We start from the raw sequence: 16,804 nt of genomic DNA on the forward strand, positions 1-16,804 counted from the left end.
CTGAATGTACAGACATGTTGGCCTGATTGTAACCTCTTCTTAAATCCTCTATATTAGTAAAACTAATCTCTCAAGAACAGATTAAAAAGGTAAAGAACAGCAGAGGGCACTGTTTTTCCATTTGTTTGACATGGGTTCCCAGATTGAGTAAAACAGACTTGAGTTGCAACTGTACTTGGTAGGCCTACACTCTTTTTTCCCACTCAGCACCACTCAATGGGAAACTTTATTATGTTAAAGTTTCCCATTGACTTTTTTTGTGTAGATCTTTTTGGATAATTATTACTGAGACTAATACATCATTATTAAATGACAAGTTAGTGTGTATGTGAAAACACATGCAGTAAATGTGTGTTTGTGTGTTATACAGATATTTATTGTGAATTAACAATGTATGATTTTGTCATGTTTTCATATAAAGTATTATTCTACTCTACATGTCACATCTTTGTAGGGAAGGTGTACATCTCTATTAAAGGAATTAAACTGATACACTTTGACAATCTTATCAAATAAACAGTTGAATCAGACGAGCTGATTTAGCGAGGCATTGACCCATGTCATATTTAATTGGTGTTATTGTAATGTTTAAAATGTGTGTGTGTGTGTGTGTGTGTGTGTGTGTGTGTGTGTGTGTGTGTGTGTGTGTGCGCGCGCGCGCGCGCGTGCGTGCGTCCTTCCGTCCGTCCGTCCGTCCGTGCAGTGTGTGGCTGCCTGGCAGATGACATCAAGCCCCCAACCTAGTAGAGACCTAGCGACGCCTCTGCGGTGAAGCGTCCTTTTTTCTCGCACAGCACCCAAAATCTATATGAGTGGCCGGTACAGTATGTGCACATTGGTAGTAGTGTTATAAAACCTTCGTACAGATAATATTGTTCTCAAGTCGTTTTAATGTTGTTACACAATAATAGCTAAAGGGTACATTTGCCTATTTAAACATATTCATAATTTACATCTTACATAACTGTAGTGTTTTTTTTATTTATATATACGTAGGTCTAAAATCACCAGGGAGGATAATTAACTTTATTCATGATGTATAATATATGTTTGCATCACTGACTGGATTAAATGTAATCTGGTAGAAAACTGAATCAATTCTTCACAAAGTGATAAAAAAAAAAAAATCCAAATAAACTTATTGTAACATACAAAGATGATGAATTATCATTGAATTTCTACGTCTTGGTAGCACCGCGACCCATGATGGACTTCTTAGTGTTTCTCTCGGGTTTCAAAAGGATTATATAACACTTTGGTCCAAACAGCGCCATCAAAAGGCCAAAACTCGATGCTAAAATAGCAAATACCTCCACTACATCTGCATATTTGCCTGGAGAGCTGATATATGCTGGGATGAAGGCTATCCACACTGCACAGAAGATCAACATGCTGAAAGTGATTAACTTGGCTTCATTGAAGTTGTCTGGAAGATTCCTTGCCATGAATGCTAGGATGAAGCTGAGGAGTGACAGTAAACCAATATAGCCTAGTAACACAGCAAAACCAACTGTTGATCCCACTTCACACTCATAGACTATCTTATCACTTTGATATTGTGTGTTTTTATGAGGAGTTGGTGAGGCAGACACAAGCCAGGCTGTGCATATTATTACCTGGATGGAAGTAAGAGCCAGAACTGTTCCTCTCTGCTGCATAGCACCGAAAAACTTCATAATGTCTGTGCCACCAGGCTTGGAGGCCTTGAACACAGCCAACACCACCATAGTCTTTACCAGGATACACGAGACACACAGCACAAAGCTGATCCCAAATATTGCATGTCTCAGCTGACAAGTCCAGGGTCTGGGACGACCAATGAACAGAAGTGAGCACGAGAAACATAGTTTGAGTGACAACAAAAGTTGGAAGCTGAGTTCTGAGTTGTTGGCGCGTACCATGGGCGTGTCTCGATGATAGATGAAGATTCCTATGATAATGGAACAGCTAAGTGTGCCTAGCAATGAGACGGCTGTCAAGGAGATACCCAGGGCCTCATGGTAGGAGAGGAACTCCATGCTCTTAGGGACACATGTGTCACGCTGGGGACTTGACCAGAAGTCCTCTGGACAACTGGTGCACTCTGTAGAGTCTTAACAAAAACAGAAAGTTTAAAGAGACAGATGCATATTGTCCCAAAGATAATCTGTGTTGTATGCTACTATCCTACTAATCCTTCTTTATCCTACTATGAATGTAAAAGCCTCTGTCCTTCATTATGTATGTCTGTATGTCTTGTCCGTCCTCATCCATTTATATCCTCAGTGAGTTGACCGATCGAGCTGAACTTGCACAACGATTTCCAAAATGTAACCTGTGTATTCTATGAAATTGTGCATGCAAACATTCCCACTGGGCCAAGCGAGAAATGCCATTCTTCAAATCGGCCTCATGGTGGCGCTATAATAGGCACATTCACGTTTTGGCCAATAGATCAGGAACGGTAGGTACCTCCTTGGATTACTTGGATCATTACGCAACTCCCAATATAAGCCACGCCCATTTCCACCTGAAAAGTTGCGTTTTTTTTGCAAAACACTTTTTACTAGTATTCCTACCATTTTTTTCTAAATTCGTACACCATATCTCTGTAGTTATGTGATCAAGATGTATCTGTGTGCTCAGAACTGTACTCCTACATACACATGGGTCGGTTCATAATTCCGACCTCCTCTGCAGTCTGATAGATTGTCGTCAATTAAAATAAGCAGTCTGCCGTCAAATAGTTATCATAACAGATGAATTGCTTTTAAATGCACAACAATTATTCATGTTGTATATGGCTCTGTTGCTTTTAACTATGTTACAGTATGTGCTCTAAATCAGCACTGAAATGCTTGCAGCCTTTGAAGCCATTGAATTTGCTAAATATTCAGCAAAATGTTAGGGTGAGCACCAAGCAACATCTCTAAGTGCTCCCCAGAGAGAACTAGACCAAAAAGGTGGTGTACACCCGTTTATACCACATTACACATGGCCGTTGTCATGCATGTTTCCCCTAAGTGGGTTGGTAATTCAATCTGAAATGATTTAAGACGATTTCTTTTACTTTTTCCAAATTTAAGTTGTCAGTGTTCAGGGACGTGCACAGATAGACTCTAGGTGGTGCTAGAGCACCTGCCCTTTGCCCTCTTGACCAGAAGTGCCGTTTTTTTTTTCTCCAGTTTACAGCAGGGGTCTTCAACAGGGGGTCCGGGACCCCTAGGGGGTCCTCAGAGTTACTACAGGGAGTCCGCCAATTCTTTATGTGATATGATTTTTCTTTTTACCATAACCACTCGAAACCTAGCATCCCTTTTCTGAGGAGAACTTTAGCCAAAAATAGCAGATCTACAAGCCCACACCTCGGTGGGCTTGTAGATCGGCTATTTTTGGCAAAGAGGTATAGGTGTGGAGGGAAAAAAGAGCAGACCAAGTCAACAAAAAAAAGTATAATATACTTGAGCACCTGCCCCTCAAAATGTCTGTGCACGCCACTGTCAGTGTTTTTGCCACAGGCTGTGGATCTGTAGTGACAGTGGCAAGTATCCAGGCTGCATTTAATTTGTCTATACAAACACAATTGGCCCGTGTTTGGGAGAGGGAAGCCGGGCGGGGAGGGTGATATACACTGCACATACTCCTACAGGCTGGGGCAGCACCTGTCAGCAGGGAATGTTGGGCGGGAGGAGTAGGACGAAGGCTTTATGTGCTCCCGGTGGGGGCTCCTAACTGGCAGGTGAGTCAGTAGGAGACAACAGCAGTGACAACACACACAATGTGTGTGGGGAGGAATGATTTGGAACTAGAAAAAGTGCTCCTCGGAGCACAGGTCTCCGCCAGGTCAGGTACGTTATTCTGGCCTCCTGGTGGCGCTATAATAGGCCAATGTGAAAAGGGCGCCATTCATTCTTAGGTCTTTCACGGCAATCAGACACTGCATTCATGATTTGAGGAATTTTGTTCCAAAAATGTGTTACGTTAAATTAGACCTGCTGGTGGCGCTATAACAGGCCAATGTGAAAAGGGTGGCATTTCTTCCTCGGCCTAGTGGGAATGTGCGTGTGAAATTTCACGGAAATCGCAAGCTGCGTGCATAGTTTGAGGCTTTTTGTTCAAAACGGACCAATCCTGCAAACTTTAGAAGCCAACCATAGGCAATGAGGATGGAATATGGGAAATCAGACAGATCCGTGTTGATCACATGACTATAGAGATACTGTGTACCAATTTGCATGACGTTTGGATAAAATCTGTAGGAGTAATGTAAAAAAATGGGTTTTGCACAAATCGGCCTCCTGGTGGCGCTATAACAGGCCCATGTGAAAAAATTGGGGCAGAGGTTCTGAATTGGCATCCAGGGAGTGTGTGTGCACAGTTTCGGAGCGACCGGGCCAACGGTGCCGGAGATTAGCTGCTAACACACAGACAGGACGGACACACACACACGGACGGACGGAGGGTAAAACATACTCTCTCGCCATGCCTTCGACCTGGCGGGGACAATGACGACTAACTTGGGGAGAATAAGGGGTTAAAAGCTAAAATAAAATTCTGCATTTAATTTTTTTTTTAAACAACCCTGGGTATGGACTAGTAATGTAAACCTACCAGTCTCATTGCTGATCTCTCCCTCAGAACAAGCAATGCAGTCAAAGCAGCAGACAGGTTCCCCTTTCCTTCTGGCCACACGGGTTCCAGGGGAACAGCTCTCACTGCACACTGACCGAGGAGGCTGCAGAGGAAAGTAACAACGATCAGTTTCAGTCTAAACTCAATTCCATTCACATCATGAGCTCAACATGAGATATTTTAGAAAGCTGAAATTACCTTTTTGGATTCAAAGTTCCAGAAGATTCTGTCTTCATCAAGGATGAATTCTTCATCTCCGGAGGCTGACTTCTTGACCACACCTACGTTGTGCATCTTTGTGCTTCCATCAGGAAGCCACGCCCAGTTCATTATATCAAAGATTGGTAAAGCATCACCATTCTCATCAAATGATACAGGATCACCAACAGATGTGGTGAAGTTGACCTTTTCCAGGTAATGGAGAATCTAGAAATGGTGATGAGCAAAATCATGCAGAGCAAGAGACTTAAACAAATCTACTGTGTGCAAATACACTATAATTCTATAGTTACGTAGAGCACCGAAGTCTGACGTCACTGCCGCTATAGGGCGCTGTTCCGCTGGTTCGTGGCTTTATTTTGCATCTGCATCGTTTATGATTTTCATTCATATTTGATATAGCCTGTTTCTGGCGAAAATTGAATTAATTCTGCCTTAAAAGTCTTAAGAACTACACTTCTGGGTCTGAAAATCACTGTCCCTACAGCGGCCGCGTTCATGGGAAATGTAGTCTTTGGGTCGTTTGACTCGTTTCTAGCGTTTATTGTGTCACTCTTTGGGTAAATGTGTTTTAAATGTATTTCCATCTTCAGTCGATGCTTCATATCCATATGAGTAAAATCGCCGGGGTGGTTTGTTTATTTTTCTAACACAGTTCTCCCCAAATCCCCATTGGCGATCTAAGATTCCCCAATGGGGATTTCAACATAAAAAATAAAACCACAAACCAGCGGAAGAGCGCCCTCTAGTGGCAGTGACGTCAGGACTTTAGTGCTGTGTGTGTGTGTGTGTGTGTGTGTGTGTGTGTGTGTGTGTGTGTGTGTGTGTGTGTGTGTGTGTGTGTGTGTGTGTGTGTGTGTGTGTGTGTGTGTGTGTGTGTGTGTGCACGCGCACGCGCTCGCGTGCGAGAAATTGAGTGTGTGAGTGTGTCTGTGTCTGAGTGCGTGTGTGTGTGTGCGCGACTGTGCTTGTGCGTGTGTCTTTTTTTTTGGGGGGGGGGGGGGCATTGACTTTCTGAGCATAAAATTAAATCTACCATTTTGAAAAAAGGGGCATCACATGTGCTGTAATTGATGTTCTTCTGTCAAAGTGTACATTTTCAGGTCGGGATTTTTGTTTTCATCCAATCAGGATAAATACATAAATCAGCAGACAGAATTGGAACTGGAACACAAGCTGAAATTAGATATGTGTGGGGTTCTCTCTCCTGATTGGATCCCTACAATAAGGCGGCACAAGAGATGCTCCATTCTATCAGGTCTCCTGTATGAGGACCTTATGTTAACGCATGGCTGGAGGCATCTTGGAAGCAGAAGTCTGAGACAGCAGGTTCCACACAAATCCATGCTACATCTGGGACCTGTTATGCCGCAAAGGATGGACAGAATGGACCCTGCTGGAGCACCTACATACTGGGGTCGGCTGCTTCAAATCGTCTATGAAGAAGTGGGGCTTGGCAGACAGTGCAGCATGCGAGTGCAGTGAGTCTAAGCCAGGGGTCTTCAACAGGGGGTCCTCAGAGTTGCTACAGGGGGTCCGCAAATCTCTGTGTGATAGGATCATTGTTTTTTACATTAACCACTTGAACCCCAGCATCCCTATTCTAAGGACAACTATAGCCGATCTACAAGCTCACAACGCCTCGCAGCGTTGTGAGCGTTCGGCGAAGAGGGGGAAAAAGAGCAGACCAAGTACAGGGTGAAAGTTTACTAAGCATTGACGGTTTAAGTCGTTAAATGAAAAGCTTTAATCGGCACAAACAAATTTTTTTGTAATATATAGTGGGGGTCCCTGCTTAATCTCTCTCAGTCAGGGGGTCCTTGGCCTGAAAAGGTTGAAGACCCCCGGTCTAAGCAGAATGGCGAACATACAGTATATTACCTCTTGCCCCCTATACAGACCACCTTCAGAAGAACACATACTGTACTTACTAACTATACAGGCCACCTTCAGAAGAACACATACTGTACTTACTAACTACACAGGCCACCTTCAGAAGAACACATAATTACTAACTATACAGGCCACCTTCAGAAGTCGAACTTCTTCGACCACGGACGAGCGCATGTCTACACAACACTGAGCTGGTCATGATACATGAAAGATGCTACTATATGTCAATTTCTCTTGTTCTTCACCAATGTGATATTTATATTTTCATAATTATTCTGCATTTGAATCCAAGTAGAAACAGGTATACTGTGAATTAGTATCCCACCTGCCAGGGCTGTATTGTCTGCAAACTGGCACAGCTGTGCCCAGTGAAAGGCCCTCTTCCTGGCACACATTGCAACATGTCATGGAGGGCATGGGCCAGAGCATACACAGCCTTGTATATATTATAATCTCCCCTGAGGTCAGACACATCCAACAGGTTAGTTTCTGCTGTTCCTAGGTCCTCTTGTCCAGTACACACCCTTCCACCAGCATCCACCCACTCTGACGGAAGGGGTGCAAATTTACACTGAAATGTGTGCTCCCAAAACTGCCTTACCTGAAGAAACAACTCAATGGGTTAAGACTAAATTAAATAACAGCAACTCATTCACTGGCAAGGGCGACTTCGTTTTTTTTGGCTCCGCAGTCTGTAAATGATCCAAACACCACTGAAGAAGAGTACACCCAGAAATCAAGTGATCACAATAAAAAAGATCTAGGCAACATTCAAGTTAAAAGGATTTATAAAAGTCAAATTTTCTCGGCTTTCTGTTGTTTTTCTGCTGCCCCCCCCCCCCCAAGGGGACCGGAGACCGACAAATTAATGAAAGAATTCCTAGCAGTGAAAGGGTGAACAAATTAAACAAAATACTCACTATGTTATCTTCATGGTTGTTATCAGGGTCATTGTCAGGATGTATTTTTAACAAGAAGTCCTTGAGACCCGGTATCTCTCCACGATGAACGGCAAAACCCAGCGTGCCTCTCAGGTAGGGCAGGTAGTGAGGAGCCTGGAGATATCGGTCTCCCCACCAACCTGAAGTGGCAGGTAAGATCCATTGCAGACCCGTTACATCCTGCTTTACCACCTGTTGAATGTTTTAAAAAAGAAGAAGGAGGACAAAAAACAGGATGCCTTTCCTTCAATACATTCTAATTTTAGATTCCTTCGAATTATGAATCCCTAAATGTACATGTATCATGACACACACCTCCTCCACGACATTATGTAAATATCTCCCATATGCAAATGCAATGACCACACGAGCTGTGGACGTCTTCATCACAGTGACAATCCTCTGGAGTTTAACCAGGTCATTGTCTAAGGGCAGGGCCTCTGAATAAGCCACACAACCCAGACCAGACTGGTCCAGGTCAGACTGGAGTAATAGGGCAGGATCACGGCCTCCATCATCATCACTAAACAACAGTCCTACCCAGGTCCACTCAAACCACCTCATAGTCTGGAATATAGCTCGCACCTGATTGGTTAAAGAATGGAGGGATAAGTGTTTAGGTTAGATTAATCACATGGTGGTAAATCAGTGTGTGGAACATGAACTACTAGATACAAACACGTCTATTGTGTGTACAAGTTCACCTGGAAGGCAACACTTGGTATTGTTCTAAAGAAGGATGGGAACTGAGTCAGGTCACTGAGACAGGAGCAAGCAGCATAGTAACTTATCTGAAAAAAACAAAGCACGAAACATCTGTTCTGTAATGTACTAGATCATGGGTGTTCAACAGTGGGTTTACTTCAGGGGGGCCGGCAAATCTTTGTGTGAAGGAACATTTGCCAAAAAAGGAAAAGGGGAGAAATATAAGTTGTATTTAGCTTCAAACCAGCAGTGACTGCCTTTGCCCTTTGGAATCTCATTCCAGAAAGCAAGTGGATCACAATGTGCTGTTTTAACACAAACACTCTACTCTACCCTATGATCACAATGTGCTGTTTTAACACAAACACTCTACTCTACCCTATGATCACAATGTGCTGTTTTAACACAAACACTCTACTCTACCCTATGATCACAATGTGCTGTTTTAACACAAACACTCTACTCTACCCTATGATCACAATGTGCTGTTTTAACACAAACACTCTACTCTACCCTATGATCACAATGTGCTGTTTTAACACAAACACTTTACTCTACTCTATGATCACAATGTGCTGTTTTAACACAAACACTCTACTCTACCCTATGATCACAATGCAGAATGAATACATCTTTGTATTCTTCAGCACCATGGACAGCGACACAAAACATCACATTTTAACCCCTAATGAATTACTAGGCTACACATTTTACTAAGATACATGGACATTGGGCAGTAATCTCTGTCATCTCTGTCGGTTGAAAACCTTGTGTGTACGAAACTGTTACTTTCCATTTTGACTTAAAACTAAGCCTTGTTGATTGGCTATGATTGGCTATTTTTGCTACTTTGGTCTAACACTGTAGTATTATGAAAAGGGCATTCGTTTTTTTTTTTTAAATACAATTTAAAAGTTGAAATATGGAGACACAAGGTTTCTTCCTGACAGCAACGATTATGTTCCATGTCTTTCAAACTGCAAATAGACCAAATATATTATCATATTTTATATGTGCAAATGACCAAGTAAGCAACATTAAGCATATATAAAATAAAACATGGTAAAAGGGGATTCAAGTAGGGAACTTACCATGGGTACTCTGTACAAACCTAACATTCTAGAGATGGCAACAGAACTTTTAGAGGTAGAAGGACCCACAATTCCGATCACTGGAGGAGACCCGACACAGCTCTCATCCAGTGTAAACTGCTCCTCTCTCCCACTGATCAGTGACATCGCTGCACGGAATGCAACTCCAATCGTGGCACATGTATCATAGATACTGTATCCCAGAGTCACATTGGGCAGCAGGCTGGGGTTTCTGTTGATCTCATTGACGGCAAAAGCCATGGTCTGGGCCCATCTGAACAATTTGATGTAAAAACTAACACACACAATTACACTGTAACGTTGAATACCATTGCTGTCAGAAACCATGTATCTCCTTATTGAAAGATTTTATGTTATTGTTTAATAAATCAATGCCTTACTTTGTCTTACTACAGGGTCACACAGATGTATCGAACTAGCCGATCTACAAGCTCACAAGACATTGTACCGCAACGCCTTGTGAGCTTTTGGATCGACTAGTTTAGCATTTTTTTTTAAAGAAAATATTCAAGTGAAAGTGAACTGGTTAAGTGTGTCTGTGGCTCATATACATTGAACTAAAGAAAAGTAACAAGAGCTTGTGACTAAATAATATCAACAATGGATCCAAGACTAACAGTTTTGAACGTACAAGGTTTCCATCCGACACAGACTATTATGTACATTTGTAGAAATATACAAATCAAATAATCCTGGTTCTATTTATCAAAACAAGGTCAGTGTTCTCTTGCTTGCTAGTTGTGATACTTACTGATAGCAAGAAGGTTCCTGTTGCTTGGAGGTAAAAGACAGCTCAGGGAACACAGAGGTGGCGTGGGTCACAATCAAACCACCCAGAAGCACATCTCCAGCCTTGTACAATCTGTTGAGATTAAACTGTGCCTGTAACTCACACGAAGAGGAAGATGAGGAAGACAAAGGAGAGAATGAAGAGAATAATATCAAGTATGAGAACAGGTGTATGTCTAGAGAAACCCTCATGACTGTCCTCCTCTGTCTAACACCCCCCTCTCTTCTCTAAATCCATTGTCCAGTTGGTAAGTTTTATACACAGTGCTGTGCCATCCCCTGTGCCACCTTATGGCATTACGCAATCTCTTACAACACCCATCTGGGCAGAGACAGAAGTAGAGGCAGGGCTTAACATACATTAACAATACTTTCATATATGAAAATATGAAATCACAGACCCAGATTGGGCCTCTCATCCACAACCAGTGACGAACAGTAACTAAGTACATTTACTTGAGTGTTCAATTACATTTTTTGAGTTGTATTTGTTTTTGCAAGCACATGACTTTTAGGGCTACTACATTTACTGTTGAGGAAAAACTTAGAGTACACCTAGAGTAAAAGCTTAATAGCAGGTGCGTAGGCAAACAAGTGCACATGTTTTATCTACCTTTTTATATACTTAAAAAAAATACTTTTGAGAAATGTTCTGAATTTCAATGCACCAATGCATTGATATTAAAAAGAAAATGTAGCCTACTTTGTAATTTGTACTTTTGAATACTTTTTCATTTACTTGAGTATATACTTTGTCACCCCCCAGTGCCGATAGCGGCCTCCGGGAGTCGAACCCAGGACATTCAAGCTTTAAGGCGACAGCACTACCGACTGCGCCACCGTGCCCCCCAAATAATAGCCCTTGGCCTTAACCTTGTACGTAGTCTTTTGATGTGATGCGATGAGCGAGTATGCTCTAGCCAACACCAACTCAGGACTCCTGAATCGCTGCCCTCCACTCTCTTATCTAACAGGGTCAGGATCTCTACAGTGTTGTTAGCAGAGCTGTCGCACCGTAGTGCATCTATGTAGGTGGTTGCGCTTCTTGTCTTTCCTGGCTTTGCCCTGCGTTGGCTCCCATAGTATCAGTTTGCTCGCCACTAGTTCCGGACATGTGGACATGACTGACATCATGGCATTGACCAGTGCCACTGGGTTACTAAGAGTTGCGTCAATGAGGGGTCAGAAACACTGTGGTTCATGTAGCTCTAAATAGTTACAGTTGAATCCATTGTTTTCTTTGGGAGCAGCTGTTTTGCTAGGGGAACATTTTCTCTCCGTCTGCCATGTTTTCACGCACTACATTATAAACCAGATGTACCAAATGCCACCAAAATGCCACCAAAATGTGGAATACCCTACCAACAGTCAGCAAAGAGTGTGACTCCTAACCCTCCTTCAAAACCACCATAAAAGAACATATATCTGCAATTTGTAACTGATTGATTGATTACTTTATTAACAATTTGCTAAAATAGCACTGGATAGTACAGTTCAATACAAGGTTTGCTAAGAGGATTTTAAACCCAAGAAAGCCTATGGCTTGTTTCCATAGACCATATTCACACGGTGGCCATATTGGAATTTAACATTGAAAGTGCCGCCACCCGGGGTGGCTACTTTCATTGACTTCATAGAAACATGGCCGCCGTGTGAATATGGTCTATTGGGGTCTTTGTGTTATCCTTTCAGCACCATTTGTATAATGGTACCACTGTATTTTTTTGCAAACTGTTAATAAAGTATTCAATCAATCAATCCCTCCCTTTTTTATTGTATATAAAAAAGTATATTTCTAAGTGAATCACTCAGTTACACCAGCACAGGTGTAACCAGCACCACTGTGAAGCAGCTTGTTTAATGGTGAAACTATAAGGCAGAGAGTGTTGATCCTAAATTGTTCAGAATCTCTACATCCACAGATCTCCAACTAGTGGCCCCAGATATTCAGCAAGATCAAATCATGAATCTGATGTTTGCAGGTGCTCTGGAAAACTTTGCTCCACTTTCACCCTCTGAAAGGTCTGGCTTTTAGGCCCTCAGACCCTTTTTGATGAGGAATTGATCATTTTAGGCAAACCTTTTTCCTTCTACAGGTCCTGGGCTTCTGAATCGTACATAATACGTATGTGGATCTGTACTCAAGTTAGAGTGATCCTGAGGTGTTTACACCTCTCTACGGTAACCGGAACGATCACCCCAAAAAGCTTCTTCTTTTTTTCATGGACCGCTCGCCCCAGCAGTTCTTGTATTCTTGTATTTGTTTTATTGAGGTTAAGATTAGGAATAAGGTTAGGTTTAGGCATAGTTTTATTGAGGTTAAGATTAGGAATAAGGTTAGGTTTAGGCATAGTTTTATTGATATTTAATATTAGGAATAAGGTTAGCTTTAAGAAGTTTTATTGAGGTTAAGATTAGGAATAAGGTTAGCTTTAGGAATAAGGTAAGGTTAGGAATAAGGTTAGGTTTAGGCATAGTTTTATTGAGGTTAAGATTTGGAAAAAGGTTAGCTTTCAGAAGTTTTATTGAGGTTAAGATTAGGAATAAGGTCAGGTTTAGGCATAGTTTTATTGAGGTTAAGATTAGGAAAAAGTTAGGTTTAGGCATTGTTTTACTGAGGTTAAGATTAGGAATAAGGTTAGGTTTAGACATATATGTATGTATCTCGTACGGCCCATGGAACCATGTCCACACCTCATAACAAAAAAATGGGGTTTAACACTTTCACCCTCTGAAAGGTCTGGCTTTTAGGCCCTCAGACCCTTTTTGATGAGGAATTGATCATTTTAGGCAAACCTTTTTCCTTCTACAGGTCCTGGGCTTCTGAATCGTACATAATACGTATGTGGATCTGTACTCAAGTTAGAGTGATCCTGAGGTGTTTACACCTCTCTACGGTAACCGGAACGATCACCCCAAAAAGATTCTTTTTTTTTCACGGACCGCTCGCCCCAGCAGTTCTTGTATTCTTGTATTTGTTTTATTGAGGTTAAGATTAGGAATAAGGTTAGGTTTAGGCATAGTTTTATTGAGGTTAAGATTATGAATAAGGTTAGCTTTAAGAAGTTTTATTGAGGTTAAGATTAGGAATAAGGTAAGGTTAGGTTTAGGCATAGTTTTATTGAGGTTAAGATTAGGAAAAAGGTTAGCTTTAAGAAGTTTTATTGAGGTTAAGATTAGGAATAAGGTTAGGTTTAGGCATAGTTTTATTGAGGTTAAGATTAGGAATAAGGTTAGGTTTAGGCATAGTTTTATTGAGGTTAAGATTAGGAATAAGGTTAGGCTTAGGCATTGTTTTACTGAGGTTAAGATTAGGAATAAGGTTAGGTTTAGACATATATGTATGTATCTCGTACGAACCTCATAACAAAAAAATGGGGTTTAAAAGGCCCTGAGCCCACTTGTCCAAGTTATAAATGGTATTATTTTAATCACATTGTACAAACGTCACGTGAATGGAACAAGAGAGCTATTGTAACACGTCGCACACACTCGTACCCGCTGTTCTGTTCACTACTCTCACGCTCTCTTCTCGCTGCACCTCGACCAGCAAGCTGAACACTTGAACTTGAACCTTAACCTTTGACCTTGACCTTGCCACCGTAATGAAAAGGGGTAGTAGGGTACTTCTGTATGTTGTTCTCCTCATCCACTTTATCGTGCTCTGCCTATCAATGCATCTATAATCAATGTACATATGAATTAATATTACAAACGTTTGAATCACCTTACAATAACCTGAATGCACATACATGTTTTAAATGGACTGATTTTAACCACTTCTTAAATCATCTATATTTAGTAAAACTGTACTCAGTAAGGCCTACGCTCTTTTTTCCCACTCAACGGGAAACTTTACCCTGTTAAAGTGTCCCATTAAATGTTTTTGTTTTGTTTTTTTGTGTAGATCTGCCATTTTTGGATACTAATACATTATTATTAAATGACGAATTACTGTGTAAGTGAAAACACATGCAGTACATGTGTATGTGTGTGTTGTACAGATATTTACAGTGAATTAACAATAGATGATTTTGTCATGTTTTCATATAAAGTCACATTATTCTACTGTACTCGTCACATCAGTGTAGGGAAAGTGGACATCTTTATTAACCCATTAAGACCTGAGGCGATTCTTAAAAATGTTTTCAAAATCCTAACAGTTTTTTGAAAAAAAAATCACACAAAAAAAATGTCACGATTTTATGAGCTTGAGCTTGTATATCTGCTATTTTTGAATAGCCAAAGAAATCTAACGTGACACAGATGCGTTCCAGGTATTAATGGGTTAAAGGTATTAAACTGATCCACTTTGACAATTTTGTCAAATAAACAGTTGAATCAGAAGAGCTGATTTAGCGAGGCATTGACCCATGTGATATTTAATTGGTGTTATTGTAATGGCCTCTAAGGCCTGGGTTAACTAAATAACAACACTGTGTGTGTGTGTGTGTGTGTGTGTGTGTGTGTGTGTGTGTGTGTGTGTGTGTGTGTGTGTGTGTGTGTGTGTGTGTGTGTGTGTGTGTGTGTGTGTGTGTGTGTGTGTGTGTGCGTGCGTGGCAGATGACATCAATCAAGGGACTGTCATTTGGGACACAGCTGGTGAGTTGAAGATGCCTTGGGCTTTACTCTTGTTTTCTCTCAAACCTTCTTCTAACCAAGAGAGTCTTGTTTTCCCTCACACCTCCTCAGGAGAGTGGCCACCTGAGAGTCTGGGCACCATTTTTGTCAGCAGACTGGACACTTTGTTGGACTTGTCACTATACTCTTATTAACCCATTAGCACCGAGTGCCGCGCAACGAGCTTGTATATCTGCTATTTTTGAAAAATCGTGAAAATGTGTGCAAATATTTGAATATATTTTTGCTTCTGGGGGGTTCCTGGAACAAAATATTTTGGTGGGGGTCCGCGGCCAAATACATATCATTTTGGGGGTCCTTGACATGAAAAAGATTGAGCACCACTGATATAGAAACGTACGTTTTTCAGAAAACATTTGAGATTTAGGAGACATGTAGAATCGGCTTCAGGTCTCAATTGGTTAACGACCAAGACCAAGCCAGAAACCTTGGCTTGGACTCAGAGCTGAATGTCAGCCTGCTATCACCATAACAGTATATCATGGATTAAAGGGCTTATGTCTCAGCTGGATTGATTAAATACTCGTCCATTAGAGATGTGCGGATCGCGGTTTTAGCCGCGGTTAACCGCCGTTTGGGTGGATTTGGGTCAATCAAATATAATTGAGGGTTTTGAGGCCTATCAGGCTCGAAACCTCTTTGAAACTGTTGGGTTTTACTATTCTTCCGCCGTTTTTTCTGTCACGGCCTAACCGTGTGGTCACTTTTTACGAAACTCGGCAATATGGTAGAGGGCTATGCAACTCGGCCAAGGCCCGAAACTCAAAACCATTGGCCAAAGGGTGGCGCTATAGCAATCAATTGAATAATGCCAACTTTGAACAGGTACAACTCATGCCCTGTTTGACCTACAGACATGAAACTTTGATACACACATGCGTCTCCTCATGCCGAACAACTTTCCCACTCTGACTTTTGACCTCTGACCTTTAGATCTCCCACCAATTTGAATTATATGAAAAGCAGTTCAAATAAAACTCCTCCTGGGATTTCTGAGCAATCTGCATGAAACTTTCTACACATGAGACATTTTATGAGCCAATTAATATTGCAGTTTTATGACAATTATTCATCTGCCACTAACACATACATGCAGACTCACATTTGTTTGAAACTTTGCAGTAATGTAGAGGGTCATTCCAAGTATCACTGAAACCAATCTTACTCCAATTGGTCAAAGGGGGGCGCTATAGCATTTTTTGGAAAATGCAAACTTTAAACAGGCAAAAGTCATGCCTCGTTTGGCCAACAGCCATGCAACTTGCTTACACATGTGTCTTGACTCATGAAGAACACATGTATCACTTTGACCAGTAAGCTCCGCCCTTAGATTTTCCGCCATTTTGAGCAGTTTGTAAAACAATTAAACCTGTGTTTCTGCAGTGATTTTTGAGCAATTTGCGTGAAACGTTCTACACTAAACTTTGGACCTATGCCGACAAAAAGTTAGTCGCTGATTTTCCATAAATAATAAAATGTTGATGGATAGGTAAATGCAACTGTGGTTGTTATTATTAGTGCAGTAGGCTACAGATTTGATAGGCTACAGATGTTGGTGTGCCATGATTGCTTTTGTTAAACACATGATTGAGTATTGAGGCAGAATCGTTTGTTGCACTCAACTGTAGAAGAACAACAGTGGTAACAGTTAGATCCATGGTTGTTTACAATGTTAAAATAAAAGTTGTTTAAGTACAGCATTCAGCTTGATCTATACTTAGTATATGAGTATATGAGGATGGCGCTCACCATAAATAGCTGATCTCCAAGCTCACAATGCGTTGTGATGTGTTGTGAGCTTTGAGATCCATTGCCAGCTGTTCTTATCAATGATGGACAAAACCTCCTAACTCCACTTGAGCTGGATTTGTGTTTGGACAAAACTCCTAACTC

The 16,804-nt window shown here is 41.4% G+C and overlaps 1 protein-coding gene across 1 annotated transcript; it reads right to left on the reverse strand.

Moving 5' to 3' along the window:
- Positions 1-1,178: 1,178 nt before the first annotated feature.
- Positions 1,179-11,401, reverse strand: LOC311050509 (extracellular calcium-sensing receptor-like; the record flags this gene model as incomplete). Its single annotated transcript, XM_084064591.1, has 9 exons — positions 1,179-2,092; positions 4,591-4,714; positions 4,810-5,037; positions 7,049-7,324; positions 7,644-7,856; positions 8,028-8,249; positions 9,530-9,734; positions 10,233-10,363; positions 11,285-11,401. 9 exons carry the CDS (start codon positions 11,399-11,401, stop codon positions 1,179-1,181), a joined length of 2,430 nt encoding a protein of 809 aa, XP_083920717.1.
- Between the last annotated feature and the right edge of the window lie 5,403 nt (positions 11,402-16,804).

The sequence above is a fragment of the Gymnoscopelus microlampas genome (assembly GCF_963454915.1).
Source record: "Gymnoscopelus microlampas genome assembly, chromosome: 1".
Classification (NCBI taxonomy): Eukaryota; Metazoa; Chordata; class Actinopteri; order Myctophiformes; family Myctophidae; genus Gymnoscopelus; species Gymnoscopelus microlampas.